Source organism: Convolutriloba macropyga, chromosome 4 (genome assembly GCF_964194025.1).
Source record: "Convolutriloba macropyga chromosome 4, txConMacr16.3, whole genome shotgun sequence".
Classification (NCBI taxonomy): Eukaryota; Metazoa; Xenacoelomorpha; order Acoela; family Convolutidae; genus Convolutriloba; species Convolutriloba macropyga.
This window is the reverse complement of record NC_134471.1, coordinates 16,520,923-16,545,992: the sequence shown is the minus strand read 5'-3', so window position 1 is coordinate 16,545,992 and position 25,070 is coordinate 16,520,923. Positions and strand designations below refer to the sequence as shown.

The following is a 25,070-nucleotide window of genomic DNA, read 5'->3' as shown; positions in this document are numbered from 1 at the left end:
GCGAGTTCAAATTCCTGCTCCATATTAGCTTTGAAACAAGTCGAGACTAAACCTGAAGAAGACGGTGAGGGCCGCTTAGAACCCAACCTATGGGCAAGCGAACAGCGAAGGGCGAGGACTTCTCGTCGGCAGCGAAGTACTCTAACGGGCGGATGGCATGATACACATCCTGTCCAAGTATCATCTCGATGTTTCCATAGCAATATGTAACTGGGTCTAGAACTGCTAGGTGCGGGTATGTTTCCTGAAGTGCTTTAATGTTAATGACGTCGGCGCCTACATTCAAATTTTCCTTTACGTAAGGGCTGACTTTAAATGGTTCAAATGCTTGGTTGTCGCGTGGTGTTACAATTAGTTCGACTAACTTAGTGTCTACAACCTCCTCGGTATTTATACCCTTGACTGTTAGTTTCAATGCTGTACCGTGCAAACCAAGTCTATTTGCAAGACCATTGGACACCCAAGAGTTACTGCAAGCGGTATCACACAAAACTAAAGCCGTGGTATCTTTATCGGAGGAGCTCTTCAACTGTAATTCAGTCACCTGAAGGAGGCCTTTCACATTACTCACAGATGACAAAGTAGTGGTCTTACTCGATGATTGGACACTAGGAAGTTTACTTTGACTTGCGCCAGCATTAGAATTAATGTTGTTGTTGTTTGAAGGGGATTTTGGTGGATACACCCTCTCAGCTCCATGAAGAAGTGTGTTATGGGAGCTGTTGCAACCGTCCTTCCTGCATTTCCTGGGGTTTGGGCATTGCCTGAACATATGCTTTTCTCTCAAACATGAGAAACACAGTTTTGCTTCAGCCACTACCTTTGCTCGCTGAGTGGGAGACTTTTCTTTAAATACCCTACACTCCCAGATGCGGTGGATACCTTTACACACAATGCAGCGAGGGGTTGCAGGCGTTGCCGATGTTGAGGCTGGTCTCTGAATGCCCTTAGTTTGTGTATTAGCAGCAAAAGTTCTTGAGGCAACTTTGGTCTTTACTACTGAGTTGGTGTTATCCTCAGTTCTTGCCTTCGATGAAGTTTGTTTCATTAAATCGGCCTTCTCCTTCAACCAATCGTTGAAGTCAAGGAGTGTTGGCTTAACCCAATGTTTCTTCACTGTGAAGAGTGACCAGGATTCTTTCAGATTGGGCGGCAATTTTTGCACAGCCGTGTTGAGAAGTGAGGCGCTCTTAAGGTCTGCGTCATATGAAAGTGATTTAAAGACCCCAACAAGACTTGAAATTGTTGCAGAATAGTTTATGATGTTATCACTATTGTGCATCTTTAGTGGTGGAAAAGAGTTTTTCTAAGTGTGCACTGACTACTGCCTGTGGTTGGCCAAATTTACGTTCGAGTGTCTTAAGTGCAACCTTATACATTTCACCACAGTATGCGAACTCAGCGATGGCGGTTTTAGCTTTTCCAGTTACAAGAGTTTTTAAGTATGTTAACTTGACATCATCAGTCAAGGACTGTGCGTCTATGGCGCTTTTAAATTGTCCGAACCATTCGTGCCACTGCAGGGGATCACCATTGTATTGTGACAACTTCCACTCGGGCAGTGGATCGTTCTTCTTACAAGTAATTGCGTCCGCCAACTGCTTTATCAAATCCGCAGAGTCCAAAGAAGGAGCCGAAGGTGTGGGATGCGGCGGGCCACCCCAACACAACGGGTTCGGAACGGTAGCTCCATACGTTGGCGGAATGATCGGAGTGACAAAGGTGGGGGCGGTACCTGTGGAAGAACTAAATGGATTCGCTTGCATGAAGTCTGATGTTACGTAATTTTGAGCGCCTGCTGCTGCTTGTGCATGAGGAGCGGTGCGATGTAGATATATGAGGGTTGATTAACGGGGCCGGTTGTACGGTGTATAAATTTGCAGATGTACGTACAAGTGGTAATGCATTAGGTGGGACTGCTGCCGGAAAACGCCAGACATTTGGATCTGGAGGAACAGGAGGTGCGTGGGTTATGGGCACAAAGTTTTGGGGCTGAAAACTCTTTTGTGGAGGTGGTGGATGATTTAATTGAGGTACGAAATTGTTTGCGGAGGAAATGAATGGTGCAGGCGGAGAATGGGGTAACAGATTGACATTATTCGCCACGGAGTTAGTGGCTTGTAGTGGGAGTGCTTGTGGCGGGGAAGGAGGAAAGCGGAATGCTGGTGGGATTAACGGAAAATGTGGTGGTGCGGGGTTTAGAACGGGGGATGGAGAGGCTGGTACATTTATGTGTGCTTGTTGCGGATTAAGTGCTAGTGGAGCATTAACAAGTGTGTTTAAAGGTAGTGAACGCGAAGGACTGACTAAATTCAACTGTCCCGGCATGCTCGACCTGCGAGGGAATTGATGATCTAACTGTAAACCATCGAAGTGCATTGTTGCTTGAGACAGTTGTCGGGCTGTGTTTGGGGCGTTTAGTTGAGTTGGCATACCAAAGTTTATTGGTGGTGATGGAGGCGTATATTGAGGCTGTCGCTGCTCTTGCATGATGTTGTTTGCAACATGTGCATCATTGGTTACATTGGTTCTACTACTTGGTTCATGGACAGGGAGGTTGATGTTGGCCTCAACTTGACCATGTATATTGAGATTGAAGTGTGAGTTAGGATGTTGAGCTGAAAAAGGCCGTTGGACAATTGCTTGGTTGGATTGGGCGATGGAACCAGAAAAGTGCAAACTCGGTTCGTTTGCAACATCTGCCATGTTCCCGGCTGGTGACGAATTAACCCAATCTTGAACAAGTTTCTTGCTCTTGACTGAACTTCTTTCCGTAAAGAGCCCACTCATTTTGCCTGTACCAGAACCGTCCGCTGATGATTTTGTCATCAACTCAATTTCCTCAAGGGCTGCAGCAGCTACTTCCTTGCGATGATCTTCCTCAAGCTGCTCAATTTCGAATTCCCGCAATTTCGTCCTCCCTTTTTAGTCTTGATAATTCTAAGTCTCGTTGACGCTGACTTGATCTTTTTGAGGAAGTCATATGCGAACCTGATGCTGAGTGGTGAGAGGTATACATCTCTGCTGTCTCTTTGTCTTGGACCGAATTGATATACCCTCGAGCAGCAGCAATGAACACGTCAGTTTTCTTTGTTATAGTCTCTAACCATTTCTCAAGATTCTTACAGGCAGCGTCTGGATCTTCAGTCTTTTGTGCCAGATCAAAGAGCTCTTCATTCTTATCAACTACTCTAGTAAAAGCATCTTTGCACTTCACAATCAGACGTTCGATCTTAACTTTCCTGTCTTGCTTATTAACAGCGTTGTTAATTTCACCATAGATGTTGTTAAGTTCAGCCTCTAATTTTCCCCTCGCACTGTAAAGTTTGTTGAATTTGTCCTGCAAAGTTGTCATGATCTTAAGAAAAACAGGAACCACGAGTTTAATTGGGTACTAATATAAAGTACACACACATGCAAATGCACAACACAAATGGGTTATACCGAACCCTAGTGTGACGGTTTGGCTAGCAAACCGCCAAAGAGCAAAGATGTTCGTCGAGTACAATAGTACCCGGCGAAAGAAAGAAAGAACGGTGCGCAGGAAGCGCGAAAAGGGGCAGAACGGGAGACGGGACGGACGGGAAGAGACGCCGAACGAGTAACGCACGACGCAACGGGAAACCGGACGGACAAACGGGAGCGTCGGGCGAAAAGCGCGCGACGAACGGGAAAATGGCACGGGCGGGGCGGGAACGTCGGGCGGATGGCGCGCAACGAAACGGGAAAACGGCACGGAAGGGGCGGAAACGTCGGGCGGATGGCGCGCGACGAAACGGGAAAACTGGCACGGGCGGGGCGGAAACCACAAGCGAGGAGGCGGGAAGATCGATGCTAACAGACCACAGCAACAAACTCAACCAAACAAGCCAGCCGTAACTCCAGAATAAACTTAAGTCACACCCTAGAAAGAAGGAGAGGAGCTACTGCCAGGTAAACTAGCACAAAACATTATGGGGGCTTTATCAACGGCATCAAAACATCAAACATGAAATAATTTACGGCAACAGTGTAGTATAACCATAAGTCGAAAAGGTCAGGAACTTTACTAGCCGTAACTCCAGAACAAACTTAAGTCACACCCTAGCAAACCACCCTAACCAGACAAAAGTGCATACTACAAAAATTAATAAAGCTACAACAAATTGCTTGCAAACCAGTGTGGTGAAAGTCACGAAACAAACCCTAGCAAGGAATGAGACTACACAACAAACCAGCATACTAGCAGAGAAATTTTACTACAGCAGAAACTCAACATACTACATCATACAACAGATAAACGGGGGATAGAAGGAAACAAAGTGACAAGGAAACAAAAGGACGGAAGCGGAAAATGAAACCAGATAACCTGCGGAAAACGGACGGTAGTGAAAAACTCGAAGAATGGGGAGAGCGAAACGTTTAGTAAAGCGCTATCGGAAAGAACCAACCACAAACTAACCCGTAACTCGTGAGTTAACTAAGTCACACCGCCAGTCATTGGGCAGACTCCCACAACAGCGCAAAACTAAGTGACATTCAGGTTATCAAAGGCTTGTGTGAGTTCCGCCTCCTCGAACGCATGACGGGTGCGAAGCGTTTTACGACGGCGCTTTGAAAGTTTCTTCGGTTGGGAGCGTGTTATCAAGGACCGGAGGTTGTTCTTATGAGCTAAGACTATAGTGAGTGTTTTCAGCTCAAGCGCAGGCCTTTGGTGTAATGCTCTGTACTCTTTAAGTAAACTAAGATGTTTTTGTTTACGTTTAGACACAATGTCTTTCACTAAATGGATGGTAACTAGAGTACTACGCTTGAGCTGATTGTAAATATCAGGAGTTCCCTCTCTGGGGCAATACACTATAGCTTCTATGCGCTCCTGATACTTTTCAAGCACTTCAATAAGCTGCGAAGGTGTTAAAGGCTTATTGTTGTTACTGCGATGACTGGACAATGAATTGTTCACCACATCATGCCATATAACTAGCCTCTTTTTATCACGGAAGAAGTGACTCAATTGAAATTGCGCGGTTTTTCGGACTTTCAAAGCGTTAGGATTAAAACTCAGACCCGGTAATGCGTAAATTCCTTTTTTATAATGGTCTTGTAACGCTTGAGGCAAGGTTTTTTTGGCGTGATGCAGTGAACTTGCAGCTAATATAAAAACCATATAATGTTTTTTACAACATAATTGACTTGAGCTTTGCTCAAACTCCGAACCTTGATGTTAAAGGTACGATTTTCACGAGTTACCAAGAATAAGCGCTTATTTGCAAAAAAATCAGTTATCTGATTCTTTTTTTTTTAAATTTGAAAATCTTGACCAAACTCTTAATTCTACCCTTTTTATATGAATTCTCGATCCGCCATCTACCAACGCTTTATATAATTTTTTTTGCAAAATTTTATCGAATTTGGTCAATTTTTTCAAACTTTTTTTTTGCTTAAAAGTGTAATAGACTTACCCAAGTACCAACCTTCACCCCGATTTGGTCAATTCTAAATTTTGACCAAAAATTTTCAAAATTGATGTTTTTCAACAAAGAATGTGTATAAGTTGCGTTAGCGGTAACCGTTATTCAAAAAAAATCAGCCCTCTGAGGCAATGGGGGGCACTAGATTTGCCGGATATATAATCAATTTAATGCATCCAAACCAAGTTTTATTTTTTTTTGGTCGAGTCTTACAGTTTTTTTTACTGGCAGTTTTTTTTTGTGAGAGACACTCTTCAGACGTCGTCGTGTTCCGTGTTCCAGTTCAAAAACTCTAATCATCTGGCCGCTTGTCAGTTTCTCTTGTTGAACCAGAGCAGTAAATTCTCGTTTTCAGTAGAAGCCAATCGGTAACATCCCGACTGCAGACACACAATGTCCTCAGATCCAAGAAAGGTCGTTATCTTCTCAACATTCGCAACGTTAACGCCTCCGCTACCTGTGGCGCTCAAAGTTGCCATACGTTAATGAGATCACTTAAAACGTCAGATTATTAATGGCCAAGTTGTTCGAATCGCAAAACAATAAGTGCATGAAGCTGTCATTCGTTCTCAATGCAGATCAGAACTCCATTTAATGCTAACTGCCACATGAAAGAGTCCAGGCAACAATAGCGCAAAATAATTAATAATTGAGATCTTTATTACTCCATTGACCTTTCTATTTAATAAGTTTATCAAAAAATTAGGCTAAAGTGTTCGTAACTGGGAGCGGTACCAAAATATAGCTGAATAAAACAGTCTTTCGATGTGTTTTTTTATTGAATAATCAAGTAGAGATCGAGCAACTTTTACGTAAAAGCTACTGTAAGCAACGTACTATACAAAGACAACATTCAACGGCAAAAGCACATCAGTATGCCTCGGCAAATCTAGTTAACTTTGTTGGCAGGTCTTAGTCTAGGTCACCAACTCAAACTAAGCCGTTCAAAAAACCGAATTTGTTAGGCTTAGCGAACAGTTTTGAGCCATTTTGGAAGTTATTCTTAGTGGGAAATCGGCTTTGGTATTTCTCAGAAATAATACGTGTGTTGCATTTAGAACGGAAAATCTAAATGAAAGTTTTGATATAATACGCACAAAAATTCTCTATCTAATGATATAATTTATTCAATTCAATTTACTCGGTAACACAAGTTAGTAATCATTTCGGTTTATGACTATCGCTTTACCCTGTGACTCATACCCTGCATGTCTGTGTTTATAAAATTATTAGTAAATTTTTGAGTTTTGCGAGTTTTCGTTGTTAATTTTATTATCTTGTATCTTTGTCTCATTGTTGATTTTTTCATTGGTTTCTGAAAAGCTTCTCTTTTTGTTTAAAATGTTTTCAATTCATAGCTATTGCTTTCTTTGGCTTATACAATGCGGGCTTTTTGTAAAAAAAACTTTGTGAATTATTGAGTTTCGCAAGTATTTATTGAACTTATTGCTGTCTTATCACTTGACCTCATTAATGACAGATTACATCGGCTGATAATGAGAAACAAGGGAATTTAATTAGTGGCATGTGTTCTTGGAAGTCGAGTTTTGATTTTGACCCTGTCTTTAAAACATAGATCTGATTTTTTAGTCTTGATTGTTTTTGTAGCTGCGAAGCTGAGCGGAGCTATATCGCGGTGACCCTTGTTTTTTACGACCCGACGAGGAGTATTGGTTTTCTTAGTTTTTTTTACCGGAAGTACTATTCGTTCATACGCTGTTTTGACCTGAAAGCAAAAGTGAGAAAAATTGCCGTGCGAATTATTTTTTTTCTGAGCGAGAGAAGTTTTGATCATGCGCTGCGTTTATTGAATGACTTTTTGACTTCGAAAAATAGTTTTAGACAGAATTTCACATATAGCTAGAATGCTTTTTATGACTTAGACGGTAATTATTTTCAAGAAATATAGAATTTTAGAGTTTTGCTAGTTTTTATTGTTAACTTTATCTTAGTCTCATCATTGTCAGGTTTCAATTGTTTCTAAGAAAGCTTTAATTAATGCAAGTAATTGCTCATTTCGGTTTATGACTATTGCTTTACCCTGTGACTCATACCCTGCCTGTCCGTGTTTACAAAATTATTAGTAAATTTTTGAGTTTTGCGAGTTTTTGTTTGTTAAATTTATTATCTTGTATCTTTTTCTCATTGTTGACTTTTTCATTGGTTTCTGAAATGCTTCTCTTTTTGTTTAAAATGTTTTCAATTCATAGTTATTGCTTTCTTTGGCTTATACGCTGCGAATTTTATAAAAAAAACTTAGTGAATTATTGAGTTTCGCAAGTTTTTATTGAACTTATTGCTGTCTTATCACTTAACCTCTTTAATGACAGGTTACATCGGCTGATAATGAGAAACGAGGGAATTTAATTAGTGGCATGTGTTCTTGGAAGTCGAGTTTTGATTTTGACCTTGTCTTTAAAAAATATCTGATTTTTAGTCTCTTTGTAGCTGCGAAGCTGAGCGGAGCTATATCGCGGTGACCTTGGTTTTTACGACCCGACGAGGAGTATTGGTTTTCTTAAAGTTTTTTTTACCTGAAGTACTATTCGTTCAGACGCTGTTTTGACCTAAAAGCAAAAGTGAGAAAACTTGCCGTGGGAATTAATTTTCTGAGCCAGAGAAGTTTTGATCATGCGCTGCGTTTATTGAATGACTTTTTGACTTTGAAAATTAGTTTTAGACAGAATTTCACATATAGCTAGAATGCTTTTTATGATTTTGACGGTAATTATTTTCAAGAAATAGAGTTTTAGAGTTTTGCAAGTAATTGCTCATTTCGGTCTATGACTGTTGCTTTACCCTGTGACTTATACCCTTCCTGTCCGTATTTAAAAAGTTTTAGTAAAATTTTGAGGTTTGCGAGTTTTTGTTAATTTTATTATCTTGTATCTTTTTCTCATTGTTGACTTTTTCATTGGTTTCTGAAATGCTTCTTTTTATTTAAAATGTTTTCAATTCATAGTTATTGCTTTCTTTGGCTTATACGCTGCGAATTTTATAAAAAAAAACTTAGTGAATTATTGAGTTTCGCAAGTTTTTATTGAACTTATTGCTGTCTTATCACTTAACCTCTTTAATGACAGGTTACATCGGCTGATAATGAGAAACGAGGGAATTTAATTAGTGGCATGTGTTCTTGGAAGTCGAGTTTTGATTTTGACCTTGTCTTTAAAAAATATCTGATTTTTAGTCTTTTTGTAGCTGCGAAGCTGAGCGGAGCTATATCAAGGTGACCTTGGTTTTTACGACCCGACGAGGAGTATTGGTTTTCTTAAAGTTTTTTTTACCCGAAGTACTATTCGTTCAGACGCTGTTTTGACCTAAAAGCAAAAGTGAGAAAAATTGCCGTGGGAATTAATTTTCTGAGCCAGAGAAGTTTTGATCATGCGCTGCGTTTATTGAATGACTTTTTGACTTTGAAAAATAGTTTTAGACAGAATTTCACATATAGCTAGAATGCTTTTTATGATTTTGACGGTAATTATTTTCAAGAAATAGTTTTAGAGTTTTGCAAGTTTTTAATGTTATTTTTATCTTAGTCTCATCATTGACAGGTTTCAGTTGTGTCTAAGAAAGCTTAAATTAATGCAAGTAATTGCTCATTTCGGTCTATGACTATCGCTTTACCCTGTGACTCATACCCTGCATGTCTGTGTTTATAAAATTATTAGTAAATTTTTGAGTTTTGCGAGTTTTCGTTGTTAATTTTATTATCTTGTATCTTTGTCTCATTGTTGACTTTTTCATTGGTTTCTGAAATGCTTCTCTTTTTGTTTAAAATGTTTTCAATTCATAGTTATTGCTTTCTTTGGCTTATACGCTGCGGTTTTTATAAAAAAAAACTTAGTGAATTATTGAGTTTTGCAAATTTTTATTGAACTTATTGCTGTCTTATCACTTAACCTCTTTAATGACAGGTTACATCGGCTGATAATGAGAAACGAGGGAATTTAATTAGTGGCATGTGTTCTTGGAAGTCGAGTTTTGATTTTGACCTTGTCTTTAAAAAATATATCTGATTTTTAGTCTCGCTTGTTTTTGTAGCTGCGAAGCTGAGCGGAGCTATATCGCGGTGACCTTGGTTTTTACGACCCGACGAGGAGTATTGGTTTTCTTAAAGTTTTTTTTTACCCGAAGTACTATTCGTTCAGACGCTGTTTTGACCTAAAAGCAAAAGTGAGAAAAATTGCCGTGGGAATTAATTTTCTGAGCCAGAGAAGTTTTGATCATGCGCTGCGTTTATTGAATGACTTTTTGACTTTGAAAAATAGTTTTAGACAGAATTTCACATATAGCTAGATTGCTTTTTATGATTTTGACGGTAATTATTTTCAAGAAACAGAGTTTTAGAGTTTTGCAAGTTTTTAATGTTATTTTTATCTTAGTCTCATCATTGACAGGTTTCAGTTGTGTCTAAGAAAGCTTAAATTAATGCAAGTAATTGCTCATTTCGGTCTATGACTGTTGCTTTACCCTGTGACTTATACCCTTCCTGTCCGTATTTAAAAAATATTAGTAAAATTTTGAGGTTGGCGAGTTTTTGTTGTTAATTTTATTATCTTGTATCTTTGTCTCATTGTTAACTTTTTCATTGGTTTCTGAAAAGCTTCTCTTTTTGTTTAAATTGTTTTCAATTCATAGCTATTGCTTTCTTTGGCTTATACGCTGCGGGTTTTTTATTAAAAAAAACTTAGTTAATTATTGAGTTTAGCAAGTATTTATTGAACTTATTGCTGTCTTATTACTTAACCTCTTTAATGACAGGTTACATCGGCTGTTAATGAGAAACGAGGGAATTTAATTAGTGGCATGTGTTCTTGGAAGTCGAGTTTTGATTTTGACCTTGTCTTTAAAAAATATATCTGATTTTTAGTCTCGCTTGTTTTTGTAGCTGCGAAGCTGAGCGGAGCTATATCGCGGTGACCTTGGTTTTTACGACCCGACGAGGAGTATTGGTTTTCTTAAAGTTTTTTTTTACCCGAAGTACTATTCGTTCAGACGCTGTTTTGACCTAAAAGCAAAAGTGAGAAAAATTGCCGTGGGAATTAATTTTCTGAGCCAGAGAAGTTTTGATCATGCGCTGCGTTTATTGAATGACTTTTTGACTTTGAAAAATAGTTTTAGACAGAATTTCACATATAGCTAGATTGCTTTTTATGATTTTGACGGTAATTATTTTCAAGAAACAGAGTTTTAGAGTTTTGCAAGTTTTTAATGTTATTTTTATCTTAGTCTCATCATTGACAGGTTTCAGTTGTGTCTAAGAAAGCTTAAATTAATGCAAGTAATTGCTCATTTCGGTCTATGACTGTTGTTTTACCCTGTGACTTATACCCTTCCTGTCCGTATTTAAAAAATATTAGTAAAATTTTGAGGTTGGCGAGTTTTTGTTGTTAATTTTATTATCTTGTATCTTTGTCTCATTGTTAACTTTTTCATTGGTTTCTGAAAAGCTTCTCTTTTTGTTTAAATTGTTTTCAATTCATAGCTATTGCTTTCTTTGGCTTATACGCTGCGGGTTTTTTTATTTAAAAAAACTTAGTTAATTATTGAGTTTAGCAAGTATTTATTGAACTTATTGCTGTCTTATTACTTAACCTCATTAATGACAGGTTACATCGGCTGATAATGAGAAACAAGGGAATTTAATTAGTGGCATGTGTTCTTGGAAGTCGAGTTTTGATTTTGACCTTGTCCTTAAAAAATAGATCTGATTTTTAGTCTTGCTTGTTTTTGTAGCTGCGAAGCTGAGCGGAGCTACATCGCGGTGACCTTGGTTTTTACGACCCGACGAGGTGTATAGTTTTTCTTAAAGTTTTTTTAACTGGAAGTACTATTCGCTCAGACGCTGTTTTGACCTAAAAGCAAAAGTGAGAAAAATTGCCATGCTAATTAATTTTCTGAGCCAGAGAAGTTTTGATCATGCAATGCGTTTATTGAATGACTTTTTGACTTTGAAAATTAGTTTTAGACAGAATTTCACATATAGCTAGAATGTTTTTTATGACTTTGACGGTAATTATTTTCAAGAAATATAGAATTTTAGAGTTTTGCTAGTTATTATTGTTAACTTTATCTTAGTCTCATCATTGACAGGTTTCAGTTGTTTCTAAGAAAGCTTTAATTAATGCAAGCAAGTGCTCATTTCGGTCTATGACTGTTGCTTTACCCTGTGACTTATACCCTTCCTGTCCGTATTTACAAAATATTAGTAAATTTTCGAGTTTTGCAAGTATTTATTGTAATTATTGGTGTCTTATCACTTAACTGTTTAATGACAGGTTTCATTGATTGCTAATGAGAAACAAGAGAATATAATTAGTGGCTTGAATTCATAGAAGTCATTCGAACCTCTGCGTTGTCAATACTTGAAACCAGAAATGTTCTGATTGATAGAATTATAGTTTTGAATTCGTTTTTTGGGTGGGCGCGATAACTTTTTTTAACTCAATGTATCTGTTTCTATCTATCTGTTTTGGCACGAAAGTCTATTTAGCAGCTATTCTTGCAGTCTACCGGCTATGTTTTTGACTTGCCATGCATTTTTAACTGATCTCGAACTAAGTTTGAAGCAAATTATTTTAAACCTGTTGGTCTTTTTAATGCAAAGTTTTGGCTTGATTGTTTTGACTTTTCGAGTTAATTTTGTGCCCTTGAGCGATCTAAGTTTCTTTATCCTTGAACTTTTGAAGCAGCTGAACTCAACTGGCGGCAGTTCAATGCTAAAAGTCTTATGAAAAGCGCCGAAATTTTTCGCTTGAAGAGGTGTCATTTTTCACTTCAATTGTTTTTAGTGTTTATTAATAGCGGACGTCAGCCTCTCAAACGGCTATTATTTAGGCGCTCTCCTTTTTTTTTAAATTCGCTTTGCCTTTGGATCACATTTTCCGTTTCACGTAAGTCACAATTTTGACTTTTGACTGACTTCACTCACTGTTTCAATTGAATGGATTTTAAATTCTTTCATTCAATGAATTACGTAATATCTTGAATACGGTCAAAGTCAAAAAAGAGAAATCTCAAGAGACGGGTTGAACCGATAAAGCCCCTTCATTAAGTCTTTGAGAATTATTTTACCAAAGTTCATTAGAGTGTTCGATAGCTGATATCGGTTTTAAGCTTATTAGCTTTCAGTCTAGAAGCTGAACTAAGTATAGTTTTAGAATCTCATTAAAACTGCACGCCAAATTAGAACACTTTTTGAGACATTAAAAAACAGAAAAAAGTTCTGCCAAATTGTTTTTTTTTCAATCCCGTTAGTCGGTTAGGTGTCATTATGGATGTAATCTGAGCGTAACTATATTGCTCTTAGATCTTCACCAGACAAGAATCAAATTGGTGCTCTATCTTATTAATTGCTCTCAAACGAAATTTTTAAAATAAAATTAGTCCTTTGGTCTTTTATGCGATTATTCGCTTAATCGACTATGTTAACTCTTCGTCCTCAAATACGGGATAAAGGGAAAAAGTCCAAAGGGCATAGAGTGGCTGAGCAGCCCTCTTAGGGCATTACTGGTCTCCAAAAGTGCAAATCACCGAAGCTGCCGAGAAAGTAAAATCACAATAAAATCTTTTTCTAGAACTCATTTTTTGGCGATTTCGCAAGTTTGTACCCACAGAAAATATTAAGATAATAGGAATTTTCAATGTTTAAATCAGTATTTAATTGCTGCCCTCGTCTCCTAAGCCGGCTATTATGTGCTCATTTTGTTTACTTCCCCGAAAAAATTTGGTTTCGCTTTACCTTAGATCAGCTTGTTCAACGTTTTGCGTGAAATCTTCTTGGCTTCGCTATGCTAATTTTAATGTAGTCATTCTGCCCAAAGGGCTTTTTAACAGCAGTTGCACAGAAGAGCAATCTAAAGTGAACATAGTCAATGCCGAAAAACGAAATAATCAAAAACAAACGTGATAAACCGTAAATCCCAATTGTAGATGCCCGCTACTTAAACTTTAATGCATTATGGCATTCATAATAGCACCTTTAGCCTCTCATTATGGAACAGAAGTATGTCTAACTATCAAAGTTAAAATTCCGCACCTCAGAAGTGTTTTTAGTACAGGCATCAGTTTTTGTATGTTTGTTTTGACTATTTTTGTCTCTTATGTCTAGCCATGTCTGTGCCTCCCTTAATGTTAGTTATCTTATTAATAGCCGCGTCAGCAATTCCAGGTGGCTATTATTGCGCTCCTATTTTCATTTCGTCTAACAGATTTTTGTTTTGTCTTACCCTGACTTTTTCAATGACTTCAGTGACTTTGTTTGCGTGACGTCATTTCTGCTTTTAGGTCGATTGCGTGACTTACCTCACTAAAAAAATGACTTCTAAACTCACTCATGGAACTTTTTTTAGAAAATTTACTAGTTAAAGATCAATAGCGTGCATCTAAGTCTTATGAAAAGCGCCGAAATTTTTCGCTTGAAGAGGTGTCATTTTCCACTTCAATTGTTTTTAGTGTTTATTAATAGCGGACGTCAGCCTCTCAAACGGCTATTATTTAGGCGCTCTCCTTTTTCTTGAATTCGCTTTGCCTTTGGATCACGTTTTTCGTTTCACGTAAGTCACAATTTTGACGTTTGACTTTTTGGGTTGGCGCGATAACTTTTTTAGCTCAATTCTGTATCTGTTTCGGCACGAAAGTCTATTTAGCAGCTATTCTTGCAGTCTACCGGCTATGTTTTTGACTTGCCATGCATTTTTAACTGATCTCAAACTAAGTTTGAAGCAAATTATTTTAAACCTGTTGGTCTTTTAAACCTGTTCAAAAGTGAGAAAAATTGCCGTGCGAAATAATTTTCTGAGCCAGAGAATTTTTGATAAATGCGCTGCGTTTATTGAACGACTTTTTGACTTTGAAAAATAGGTTTAGACAGAATTTCACATATAGCTAGAATGCTTTATATGACTTTGTCGGTAATTTTTTTCAAAAAATATAGAATTTTGAGTTTTGCAAGTTTTTATTGTTAACTTTATCTTGGTCTCATCATTGGCAGGTTTCAGTTGTTTCTAAGAAAGCTTAAATTAATGCAAGTGAGTGCTCATTTCGGTCTATGACTGTTGCTTTACCCTGTGACTTATACCCTTCCTGTCCGTGTTTAAAAAATTATTAGTAATTTTTTGAGCTTTTTGCGAGTTTTTGTCGTTAATTTTATTATCTTGTATCTTTGTCTCATTGTTGACTGTTTTCATTGGTTTCTGAAAAGCTTCTTTTTAAAATGTTTTCAATTCATAGTTATTGCTTTCCTTGGCTTATACGCTGCGGGTTTTTTTAATAAAAAAGCTTAGTGAATTATTGAGTTTAGCAAGTTTTTATTGAACTTATTGCTGTCTTATCACTTAAGACGAGGGAATTTAATTAGTGGCATGTGTTCTTGGAAGTCGAGTTTTGATTTTGACCTTGTCTTTAAAAAATATCTGATTTTTAGTCTCTTTGTAGCTGCGAAGCTGAGCGGAGCTATATCGCGGTGACCTTGGTTTTTACGACCCGACGAGGAGTATTGGTTTTCTTAAAGTTTTTTTTACCTGAAGTACTATTCGTTCAGACGCTGTTTTGACCGAAAAGCAAAAGTGAGAAAAATTGCCGTGGGAATTAATTTTCTGAGCCAGAGAAGTTTTGATCATGCGCTGCGTTTATTGAATGACTTTTTGACTTTGAAAATTAGTTTTAGACAGAATTTCACATATAGCTAGAATGCTTTTTATGATTTTGACGGTAATTATTTTCAAGAAATGGAGTTTTAGAGTTTTGCAAGTTTTTAATGTTATTTTTATCTTAGTCTCATCATTGACAGGTTTCAGTTGTGTCTAAGAAAGCTTAAATTAATGCAAGTAATTGCTCATTTCGGTCTATGACTGTTGCTTTACCCTGTGACTTATACCCTTCCTGTCCGTATTTAAAAAGTTTTAGTAAAATTTTGAGGTTTGCGAGTTTTTGTTGTTAATTTTATTATCTTGTATCTTTTTCTCATTGTTGACTTTTTCATTGGTTTCTGAAATGCTTATTTTTATTTAAAATGTTTTCAATTCATAGTTATTGCTTTCTTTGGCTTATACGCTGCGAATTTTATAAAAAAAAACTTAGTGAATTATTGAGTTTCGCAAGTTTTTATTGAACTTATTGCTGTCTTATCACTTAACCTCTTTAATGACAGGTTACATCGGCTGATAATGAGAAACGAGGGAATTTAATTAGTGGCATGTGTTCTTGGAAGTCGAGTTTTGATTTTGACCTTGTCTTTAAAAAATATCTGATTTTTAGTCTCTTTGTAGCTGCGAAGCTGAGCGGAGCTATATCGCGGTGACCTTGGTTTTTACGACCCGACGAGGAGTATTGGTTTTCTTAAAGTTTTTTTTACCCGAAGTACTATTCGTTCAGACGCTGTTTTGACCTAAAAGCAAAAGTGAGAAAAATTGCCGTGGGAATTAATTTTCTGAGCCAGAGAAGTTTTGATCATGCGCTGCGTTTATTGAATGACTTTTTGACTTTGAAAAATAGTTTTAGACAGAATTTCACATATAGCTAGAATGCTTTTTATGATTTTGACGGTAATTATTTTCAAGAAATAGTTTTAGAGTTTTGCAAGTTTTTAATGTTATTTTTATCTTAGTCTCATCATTGACAGGTTTCAGTTGTGTCTAAGAAAGCTTAAATTAATGCAAGTAATTGCTCATTTCGGTCTATGACTGTTGCTTTACCCTGTGACTTATACCCTTCCTGTCCGTATTTAAAAAGTTTTAGTAAAATTTTGAGGTTTGCGAGTTTTTGTTGTTAATTTTATTATCTTGTATCTTTTTCTCATTGTTGACTTTTTCATTGGTTTCTGAAATGCTTCTTTTTTTGTTTAAAATGTTTTCAATTCATAGTTATTGCTTTCTTTGGCTTATACGCTGCGGTTTTTATAAAAAAAACTTAGTGAATTATTGAGTTTCGCAAGTTTTTATTGAACTTATTGCTGTCTTATCACTTAACCTCTTTAATGACAGGTTACATCGGCTGTTAATGAGAAACGAGGGAATTTAATTAGTGGCATGTGTTCTTGGAAGTCGAGTTTTGATTTTGACCTTGTCTTTAAAAAATATATCTGATTTTTAGTCTCGCTTGTTTTTCTAGCTGCGAAGCTGAGCGGAGCTATATCGCGGTGACCTTGGTTTTTACGACCCGACGAGGAGTATTGGTTTTCTTAAAGTTTTTTTTTACCCGAAGTACTATTCGTTCAGACGCTGTTTTGACCTAAAAGCAAAAGTGAGAAAAATTGCCGTGGGAATTAATTTTCTGAGCCAGAGAAGTTTTGATCATGCGCTGCGTTTATTGAATGACTTTTTGACTTTGAAAATTAGTTTTAGACAGAATTTCACATATAGCTAGAATGCTTTTTATGACTTTGACGGTAATTATTTTCAAGAAATAGTTTTAGAGTTTTGCAAGTATTTATTGTAATTATTGGTGTCTTATCACTTAACTGTTTAATGACAGGTTTCATTGATTGCTAATGAGAAACAAGAGAATATAATTAGTGGCTTGAATTCATAGAAGTCATTCGAACCTCTGCGTTGTCAATACTTGAAACCAGAAATGTTCTGATTGATAGAATTATAGTTTTGAATTCGTTTTTTGGGTGGGCGCGATAACTTTTTTTAACTCAATGTATCTGTTTCTATCTATCTGTTTTGGCACGAAAGTCTATTTAGCAGCTATTCTGGCAGTCTAACGGCTATGTTTTTGAATTGCCATGCATTTTTAACTGATCTCGAACTAAGTTTGAAGCAAATTATTGTAAACGTGTTGGTCTTTTTAATGCAAAGTTTTGGCTTGACTGTTTTGACTTTTCGAGTTAATTTTGTGCTCTTGAGCGATCTAAGTTTCTTTATCCTTGAACTTTTGAAGCAGCTGAACTCAACTGGCGGCAGTTCAATGCTAAAAGTCTTATGAAAAGCGCCGAAATTTTTCGCTTGAAGAGGTGTCATTTTCCACTTCAATTGTTTTTAGTGTTTATTAATAGCGGACGTCAGCCTCTCAAACGGCTATTATTTAGGCGCTCTCCTTTTTCTTGAATTCGCTTTGCCTTTGGATCACGTTTTTCGTTTACGTAAGTCACAATTTTGACGTTTGACTTTTTGGGTTGGCGCGATAACTTTTTTAGCTCAATTCTGTATCTGTTTCGGCACGAAAGTCTATTTAGCAGCTATTCTTGCAGTCTACCGGCTATGTTTTTGACTTGCCATGCATTTTTAACTGATCTCGAACTAAGTTTGAAGCAAATTATTTTAAACCTGTTGGTCTTTTAAACCTGTTCAAAAGTGAGAAAAATTGCCGTGCGAAATAATTTTCTGAGCCAGAGAATTTTTGATAAATGCGCTGCGTTTATTGAACGACTTTTTGACTTTGAAAAATAGGTCTAGACAGAATTTCACATATAGCTAGAATGCTTTATATGACTTTGTCGGTAATTTTTTTCAAAAAATATAGAATTTTGAGTTTTGCAAGTTTTTATTGTTAACTTTATCTTGGTCTCATCATTGGCAGGTTTCAGTTGTTTCTAAGAAAGCTTAAATTAATGCAAGTGAATGCTCATTTTGGTCTATGACTGTTGCTTTACCCTGTGACTTATACCCTTCCTGTCCGTATTTAAAAAATATTAGTAAATTTTTGAGTTTTGGGAGTTTTTGTTGTTAATTTTATTAACTTGTATCTTCTTGTCATTGTTGACTTTTTCATTGGTTTCTTAAAAGCTTCTGTTTTTGTTTAAAATTTTTTCAATTCATAGCTTTTGCTTTCTTTGGCTTATACGCTGCGGGTTTTTTTATAAAAAAAAAACTTAGGTAATTATTGAGTTTAGCAAGTATTTATTGAACTTATTGCTGTCTTATTACTTAACCTCATTAATGACAGGTTACATCGGCTGATAATGAGAAACAAGGGAATTTAATTAGTGGCATGTGTTCTTGGAAGTCGAGTTTTGATTTTGACCTTGTCCTTAAAAAATAGATCTGATTTTTAGTCTTGCTTGTTTTTGTAGCTGCGAAGCTGAGCGGAGCTACATCGCGGTGACCTTGGTTTTTACGACCTGACGAGGTGTATAGTTTTTCTTAAAGTTTTTTTAACTGGAAGTACTATTCGCTCAGACGCTGTTTTGACCTAAAAGCAAAAGTGAGAAAAATTGCCATGCTAATTAATTTTCTGAGCCAGAGAAGTTTTGATCATGCAATGCGTTTATTGAATGACTTTTTGACTTTGAAAATTAGTTTTAGACAGAATTTCACATATAGCTAGAATGCTTTTTATGACTTTGACGGTAATTATTTTCAAGAAATTTAGAATTTTAGAGTTTTGCTAGCTATTATTGTTAACTTTATCTTAGTCTCATCATTGACAGGTTTCAGTTGTTTCTAAGAAAGCTTTAATTAATGCAAGTAAGTGCTCATTTCGGTCTATGACTGTTGCTTTACCCTGTGACTTATACCCTTCCTGTCCGTATTTACAAAATATTAGTAAATTTTCGAGTTTTGCAAGTATTTATTGTAATTATTGGTGTCTTATCACTTAACTGTTTAATGACAGGTTTCATTGATTGCTAATGAGAAACAAGAGAATATAATTAGTGGCTTGAATTCATAGAAGTCATTCGAACCTCTGCGTTGTCAATACTTGAAACCAGAAATGTTCTGATTGATAGAATTATAGTTTTGAATTCGTTTTTTGGGTGGGCGCGATAACTTTTTTTAACTCAATGTATCTGTTTCTATCTATCTGTTTTGGCACGAAAGTCTATTTAGCAGCTATTCTGGCAGTCTAACGGCTATGTTTTTGAATTGCCATGCATTTTTAACTGATCTCGAACTAAGTTTGAAGCAAATTATTGTAAACGTGTTGGTCTTTTTAATGCAAAGTTTTGGCTTGACTGTTTTGACTTTTCGAGTTAATTTTGTGCTCTTGAGCGATCTAAGTTTCTTTATCCTTGAACTTTTGAAGCAGCTGAACTCAACTGGCGGCAGTTCAATGCTAAAAGTCTTATGAAAAGCGCCGAAATTTTTCGCTTGAAGAGGTGTCATTTTTCACTTCAATTGTTTTTAGTGTTTATTAATAGCGGACGTCAGCCTCTCAAACGGCTATTATTTAGGCGCTCTCCTTTTTCTTGAATTCGCTTTGCCTTTGGATCACGATTTTCGTTTCACGTAAGTCACAATTTTGACGTTTGACTTTTTGGCTTGGCGCGATAACTTTTTTAACTCAATTCTGTATCTGTTTCGGCACGAAAGTCTATTTAGCAGCTATTCTTGCAGTCTACCGGCTATGTTTTTGACTTGCCATGCATTTTTAACTGATCTCGAACTAAGTTTGAAGCAAATTATTTTAAACCTGTTGGTCTTTTTAATGCAAAGTTTTGGCTTGATTGTTTTGACTTTTCGAGTTAATTTTGTGCCCTTGAGCGATCTAAGTTTCTTTATCCTTGAACTTTTGAAGCAGCTGAACTCAACTGGCGGCAGTTCAATGCTAAAAGTCTTATGAAAAGCGCCGAAATTTTTCGCTTGAAGAGGTGTCATTTTTCACTTCAATTGTTTTTAGTGTTTATTAATAGCGGACGTCAGCCTCTCAAACGGCTATTATTTAGGCGCTCTCCTTTTTTTTTTAAATTCGCTTTGCCTTTGGATCACATTTTCCGTTTCACGTAAGTCACAATTTTGACTTTTGACTGACTTCACTCACTGTTTCAATTGAATGGATTTTAAATTCTTTCATTCAATGAATTACGTAATATCTTGAATACGGTCAAAGTCAAAAGAGAAAAATCAAAAGAGACGGGTTGAACCGATAAAGCCCCTTCATTAAGTCTTTGAGAATTATTTTACCAAAGTTCATTAGAGTGTTCGATAGCTGATATCGGTTTTAAGCTTATTAGCTTTCAGTCTAGAAGCTGAACTAAGTATAGTTTTAGAATCTCATTAAAACTGCACGCCAAATTAGAACACTTTTTGAGACATTAAAAAACAGAAAAAAGTTCTGCCAAATTGTTTTTTTTTCAATCCCGTTAGTCGGTTAGGTGTCATTATGGATGTAATCTGAGCGTAACTATATTGCTCTTAGATCTTCACCAGACAAGAATCAAATTGGTGCTCTATCTTATTAATTGCTCTCAAACGAAATTTTTAAAATAAAATTAGTCCTTTGGTCTTTTATGCGATTATTCGCTTAATCGACTATGTTAACTCTTCGTCCTCAAATACGGGATAAAGGGAAAAAGTCCAAAGGGCATAGAGTGGCTGAGCAGCCCTCTTAGGGCATTACTGGTCTCCAAAAGTGCAAATCACCGAAGCTGCCGAGAAAGTAAAATCACAATAAAATCTTTTTCTAGAACTCATTTTTTGGCGATTTCGCAAGTTTGTACCCACAGAAAATATTAAGATAATAGGAATTTTCAATGTTTAAATCAGTATTTAATTGCTGCCCTCGTCTCCTAATCCGGCTATTATAATGTGCTCATTTTGTTTACTTCCCCGAAAAAATTTGGTTTCGCTTTACCTTAGTTCAGCTTGTTCAACGTTTTGCGTGAAATCTTCTTGGCTTCGCTATGCTAATTTTAATGTAGTCATTCTGCCCAAAGGGCTTTTTAACAGCAGTTGCACAGAAGAGCAATCTAAAGTGAACATAGTCAATGCCGAAAAACGAAATAATCAAAAACAAACGTGATAAACCGTAAATCCCAATTGTAGATGCCCGCTACTTAAACTTTAATGCATTATGGCATTCATAATAGCACCTTTAGCCTCTCATTATGGAACAGAAGTATGTCTAACTATCAAAGTTAAAATTCCGCACCTCAGAAGTGTTTTTAGTACAGGCATCAGTTTTTGTATGTTTGTTTTGACTATTTTTGTCTCTTATGTCTAGCCATGTCTGTGCCTCCCTTAATGTTAGTTATCTTATTAATAGCCGCGTCAGCAATTCCAGGTGGCTATTATTGCGCTCCTATTTTCATTTCGTCTAACAGATTTTTGTTTTGTCTTACCCTGACTTTTTCAATGACTTCAGTGACTTTGTTTGCGTGACGTCATTTCTGCTTTTAGGTCGATTGCGTGACTTACCTCACTAAAAAAATGACTTCTAAACTCACTCATGGAACTTTTTTTAGAAAATTTTCTAGTTAAAGATCAATAGCGTGCATCTAAGTTGTGCTAAACTTGTATGTCCTAATTCTTGAGTCTTAGTCTTGAGTTTGTGATTTCGAGAATCAATTTTGAAAGCTCTTTTAGGGCTTTTTCCTTATAGAACGTATATGTATCGTAAAAATGACAGTACGTATCTAACCCCAAAAAAATCGAGTGGTCCACTAAAGGACTTTTGGTCAATCTGCCTAACTTCTTTCTTTAGTTGTTTCAATTCATGGAAAGGCACAAGCGTCTCGCGGCTATTTTCCGGCAATCTGTCGGATATGTTTGATTTTGTTGGCAATTACTGGGTTTTGGAGACTTCATACCAAATAATTCAAACATTTATTATTTTTGAACTTTTTTATATTAATGTCACTTTTGCTCGCCATTTTTTGCATTTCTTTTCTTGCTTATTTTCACCAACATAATATGGCTTTTCAATACTTTCCTCAAAATGCACTATCTGTTAATTTGACAGCTTTTATTTTTTGTGCTCTTAATCTTTCCCGTTATCTCATTTGTCAAGCAAGATTTCTGTTATATAGCTATCTAGGCTTGATTTGGATAAGAAATATTGGATTTCGATGCACTGACACCCAAAAATTTCAACAATTTAATCCTAATTTTGTTTTTTTTCTAATTTGTTAAAATTTTTTAGGTTTGGCTCGTATTTGTCATTAGTCTGCTGGTCAAGTCTGCGATTTTCAGGTTTTTTATTCAATTGTTTGTGTTGTATTTCAGGGTTTGTTCTTTTATGTTTTTGGTGTTGCCGTCTGATGCCCTTTTTTGTGTTACATTTGTTCCAGAGCACACTTTGGCTTAAGTGATATGGTTTCTCGTGTGATTTTACGCTAACTTTTGCCTGATCTAAATAGGAGGTTGCAAAGGTGGTATCGCTGAGCACTGGATAAGGAATTGACTAGCATACGATGATCGCGGGTTGGAACCACTCCAAAAGTTCTCCAAGCTACCCCACTAATTTAAATGCACCTCTAAAACCGCCTCTTAGATTTTTAAATAGCCGCCCTCATCTTCTCAGCCGGCTATTATAGCGTTCCTGTTTTTTACAATTCAAAGAATTTGAATTGTATTGGGGCGCTGACTTTTTTTAAAGATCTGTTCACACATTTTCATGATTTTTGAAGTCAAATTGGAGTAGTGATTTTGGTCACGCCGAAACAGGAAGTGGAGCGAAAAAGCGAGTGGTGTTGCGGTGTGAATTTTTTTGCTCTAATTTTGAAGTAGAGTGAGAAAACAGTGTTTGAACAAAAATTCGCTTTCTGGCTAGTGGTTTTTTGTTCACATGCGGCAATTTCACTTTGATTTTTACTGTTTGTTTTTATTTTTTTGATTGGATTTTTTCTAAATGGTTTTTCCAATCCATTCATAGTCCGTTCTAGGTCTAGTTTTCTGCTTAGTCAATGAAAGTTTTTTGAATTGTACGTCAGGACTTGTCCTGCTATGTTTTTTTTTACAATTCAAAGAATTTGAATTGTATTGGGGCACTGTCTTTTTTTTAAGATCTGTTCACGCATTTTCATGATTTTTGAAGTCAAATTGGACTAGTGATTTTGGTCACGCCGAAACAGGAAGTGGAGCGAAAAAGCGAGTGGTTTTGCGGCGTGAAATTTTTTCGCTTTAAATTTAAAGTAGAGTGAGAAAACGGTGGTTGAACAAAAGTTCGCTTTCTCGCTAGTGGTTTGTTGTTCACATGCGGCAATTTCACTTTGACTTTTACTGTTTTTTCGATTTTTTGGATTGGATTTTCTAAATGGTTTTTCCAATCCATTCATATTCCGTTATAGGTCTTGTTTTCTGTTTAGTCAATGAAAATTCTTTGAATTGTACGTCAGGACTTGTCCTGCTATGTTTTTTACTTCGTCGAACTTTTTTTCGCTTTACCCATTTTGCCGCTTTTTCGACATTTTGCGTGAAATCTTTTTGACTTCTCTAGGCTAGTTTCACTCTTCTGTCATTCTGCTCAAAGTCCTTTTAAACAGCAGCTGCTCAGCAAAGCAATTCAAAATGAAGAGAGTCAATATAAAAAAAATCAAAGTCAGAAATAGAAACGGGATAAACCCATAAAGCCCATTTTTAGATGCCCGGTACTTGAAATTTGTTATCATAAGTTTTAGTTACTATCTATAAGGCTTATGGGTATTGATACTAGACCCTCTAGCCTGTCAGTGAGAGACAAGAGTATGTTCAATTACGAAATGACATCAAAATAAATCGCACTTAAAAATGTTTTTATACAAAAATCAATTTCTGTTGATATTTTCTTTTCTTTCAATCCCAATAGAGTTATGGGAATCAACGGCGTCTATTTTCCGGCAATCTGCCGGGTATGTTTTCCGTTGCCCCCCCCCCCCCCCCAGCTCAGTGGTTGCAAATTACTTGCACCCCAAGACGCACGTGTCTCAAGTTTTCCTAAATTATTTGGCATTTTGTTTCTTGCCTCGCTGTTTCTCGTTATTGAAAAGTTGAGCTAAACTCGACCGACACTCAGCTATCATTCAATTTTATAGATTTGTGTGCCATCTGAAATATTCATCTCACTGTTAACAAGTAATATGTCGATTTTGCTATCAAAAATTTACAAGAACGGCCACTTAAACTATTTATTGCAGGGTCTTTGCGTACATATAAATTATCGGATCTATTCTGTCCCCCCCAGTGTTTTTTTATGACCCCCCAGTTACAAATTATATGTTGTTGTATAGCACGTTACTATGTAAGAAAATAGCACGTACGCCTGGGGGTCATAAAAAATATCTGCTCACTAAGCTGGGGGGGGGGGGGGGGGGGGGAGGACAGAATAGATCCAAATTATCTACTAGTATTTTTTGTGCCAGAAAAAAAAGCTAGTGGAAACTAGTTTTTGGTCAACAGTAGCTGTTCTCTAGACTCATTCTAATGAATTTCTCACGCAGGTTGATGGGAACATCGCAGTTGTCAAGTTCCCAAGCGACAAACAGCAGCAACAACAGCAACAGGTGGTGGTAACAGGAGTGTGCAGTAGTATGAGCAATGAGAACTCGAATCATTCGACCAGTGGAGGAGATGAGCAGCAACAGAACAGCATATTGAGAGACTGTAGGTTGTTCCACAAGTCAGATCTTCAGGTTCGTTTCATCTTTATGGTTTTGTACGCGAGTTCGTTCCTGGCCCAAATTTTCTCAGCATGGGCCTCCAGCTCCTTGTTGATATCTTATCAACTTTTTAATTGCTCTCGTAGAGAAGCAATTATTGTAAACGTGTGTGTCTATTTTTTATGCAAAATTTTTGCTTGACCGTTTTGACTTTTCGAGTGACTTTTAAGCCTTGACTTTTTGCGTTTTGCGTAATCTGAAATTCTCTCTCAATCACAATTTCAAGCAGCTGAACTCAATTGGTGGCAATTTAATACTAAAAGTCAAATGAAAAGTGCGCCAAAACTGATGCCATTTTTCACTTTAAATCTTAGTGATAT

General features: G+C 36.6%; 3 protein-coding genes across 3 annotated transcripts in view; 1 reads left to right on the top strand and 2 right to left on the bottom strand.

Moving 5' to 3' along the window:
* Positions 1 to 6,146, bottom strand: part of LOC142337484 (transmembrane protein 64-like) — a 227,808-nt gene extending 221,662 nt beyond the window's left edge. The window contains exon 1 of the mRNA XM_075386738.1: positions 6,131 to 6,146. The gene's annotated coding sequence lies outside the window, so the exon portion shown is untranslated. The remainder of the gene's footprint in view (positions 1 to 6,130) is intronic.
* Positions 1 to 25,070, bottom strand: part of LOC142337485 (peroxiredoxin-2-like) — a 538,029-nt gene that overhangs the window by 351,362 nt on the left and 161,597 nt on the right. The window lies entirely within an intron of this gene.
* The window catches only part of LOC142337996 (E3 ubiquitin-protein ligase UBR5-like), a 204,229-nt gene that overhangs the window by 61,579 nt on the left and 117,580 nt on the right, over positions 1 to 25,070 (top strand). Inside the window, exon 15 of the mRNA XM_075387630.1 lies at positions 24,532 to 24,723. Coding sequence (XP_075243745.1) covers positions 24,532 to 24,723 — 192 coding nt within the window. The remainder of the gene's footprint in view (positions 1 to 24,531; positions 24,724 to 25,070) is intronic.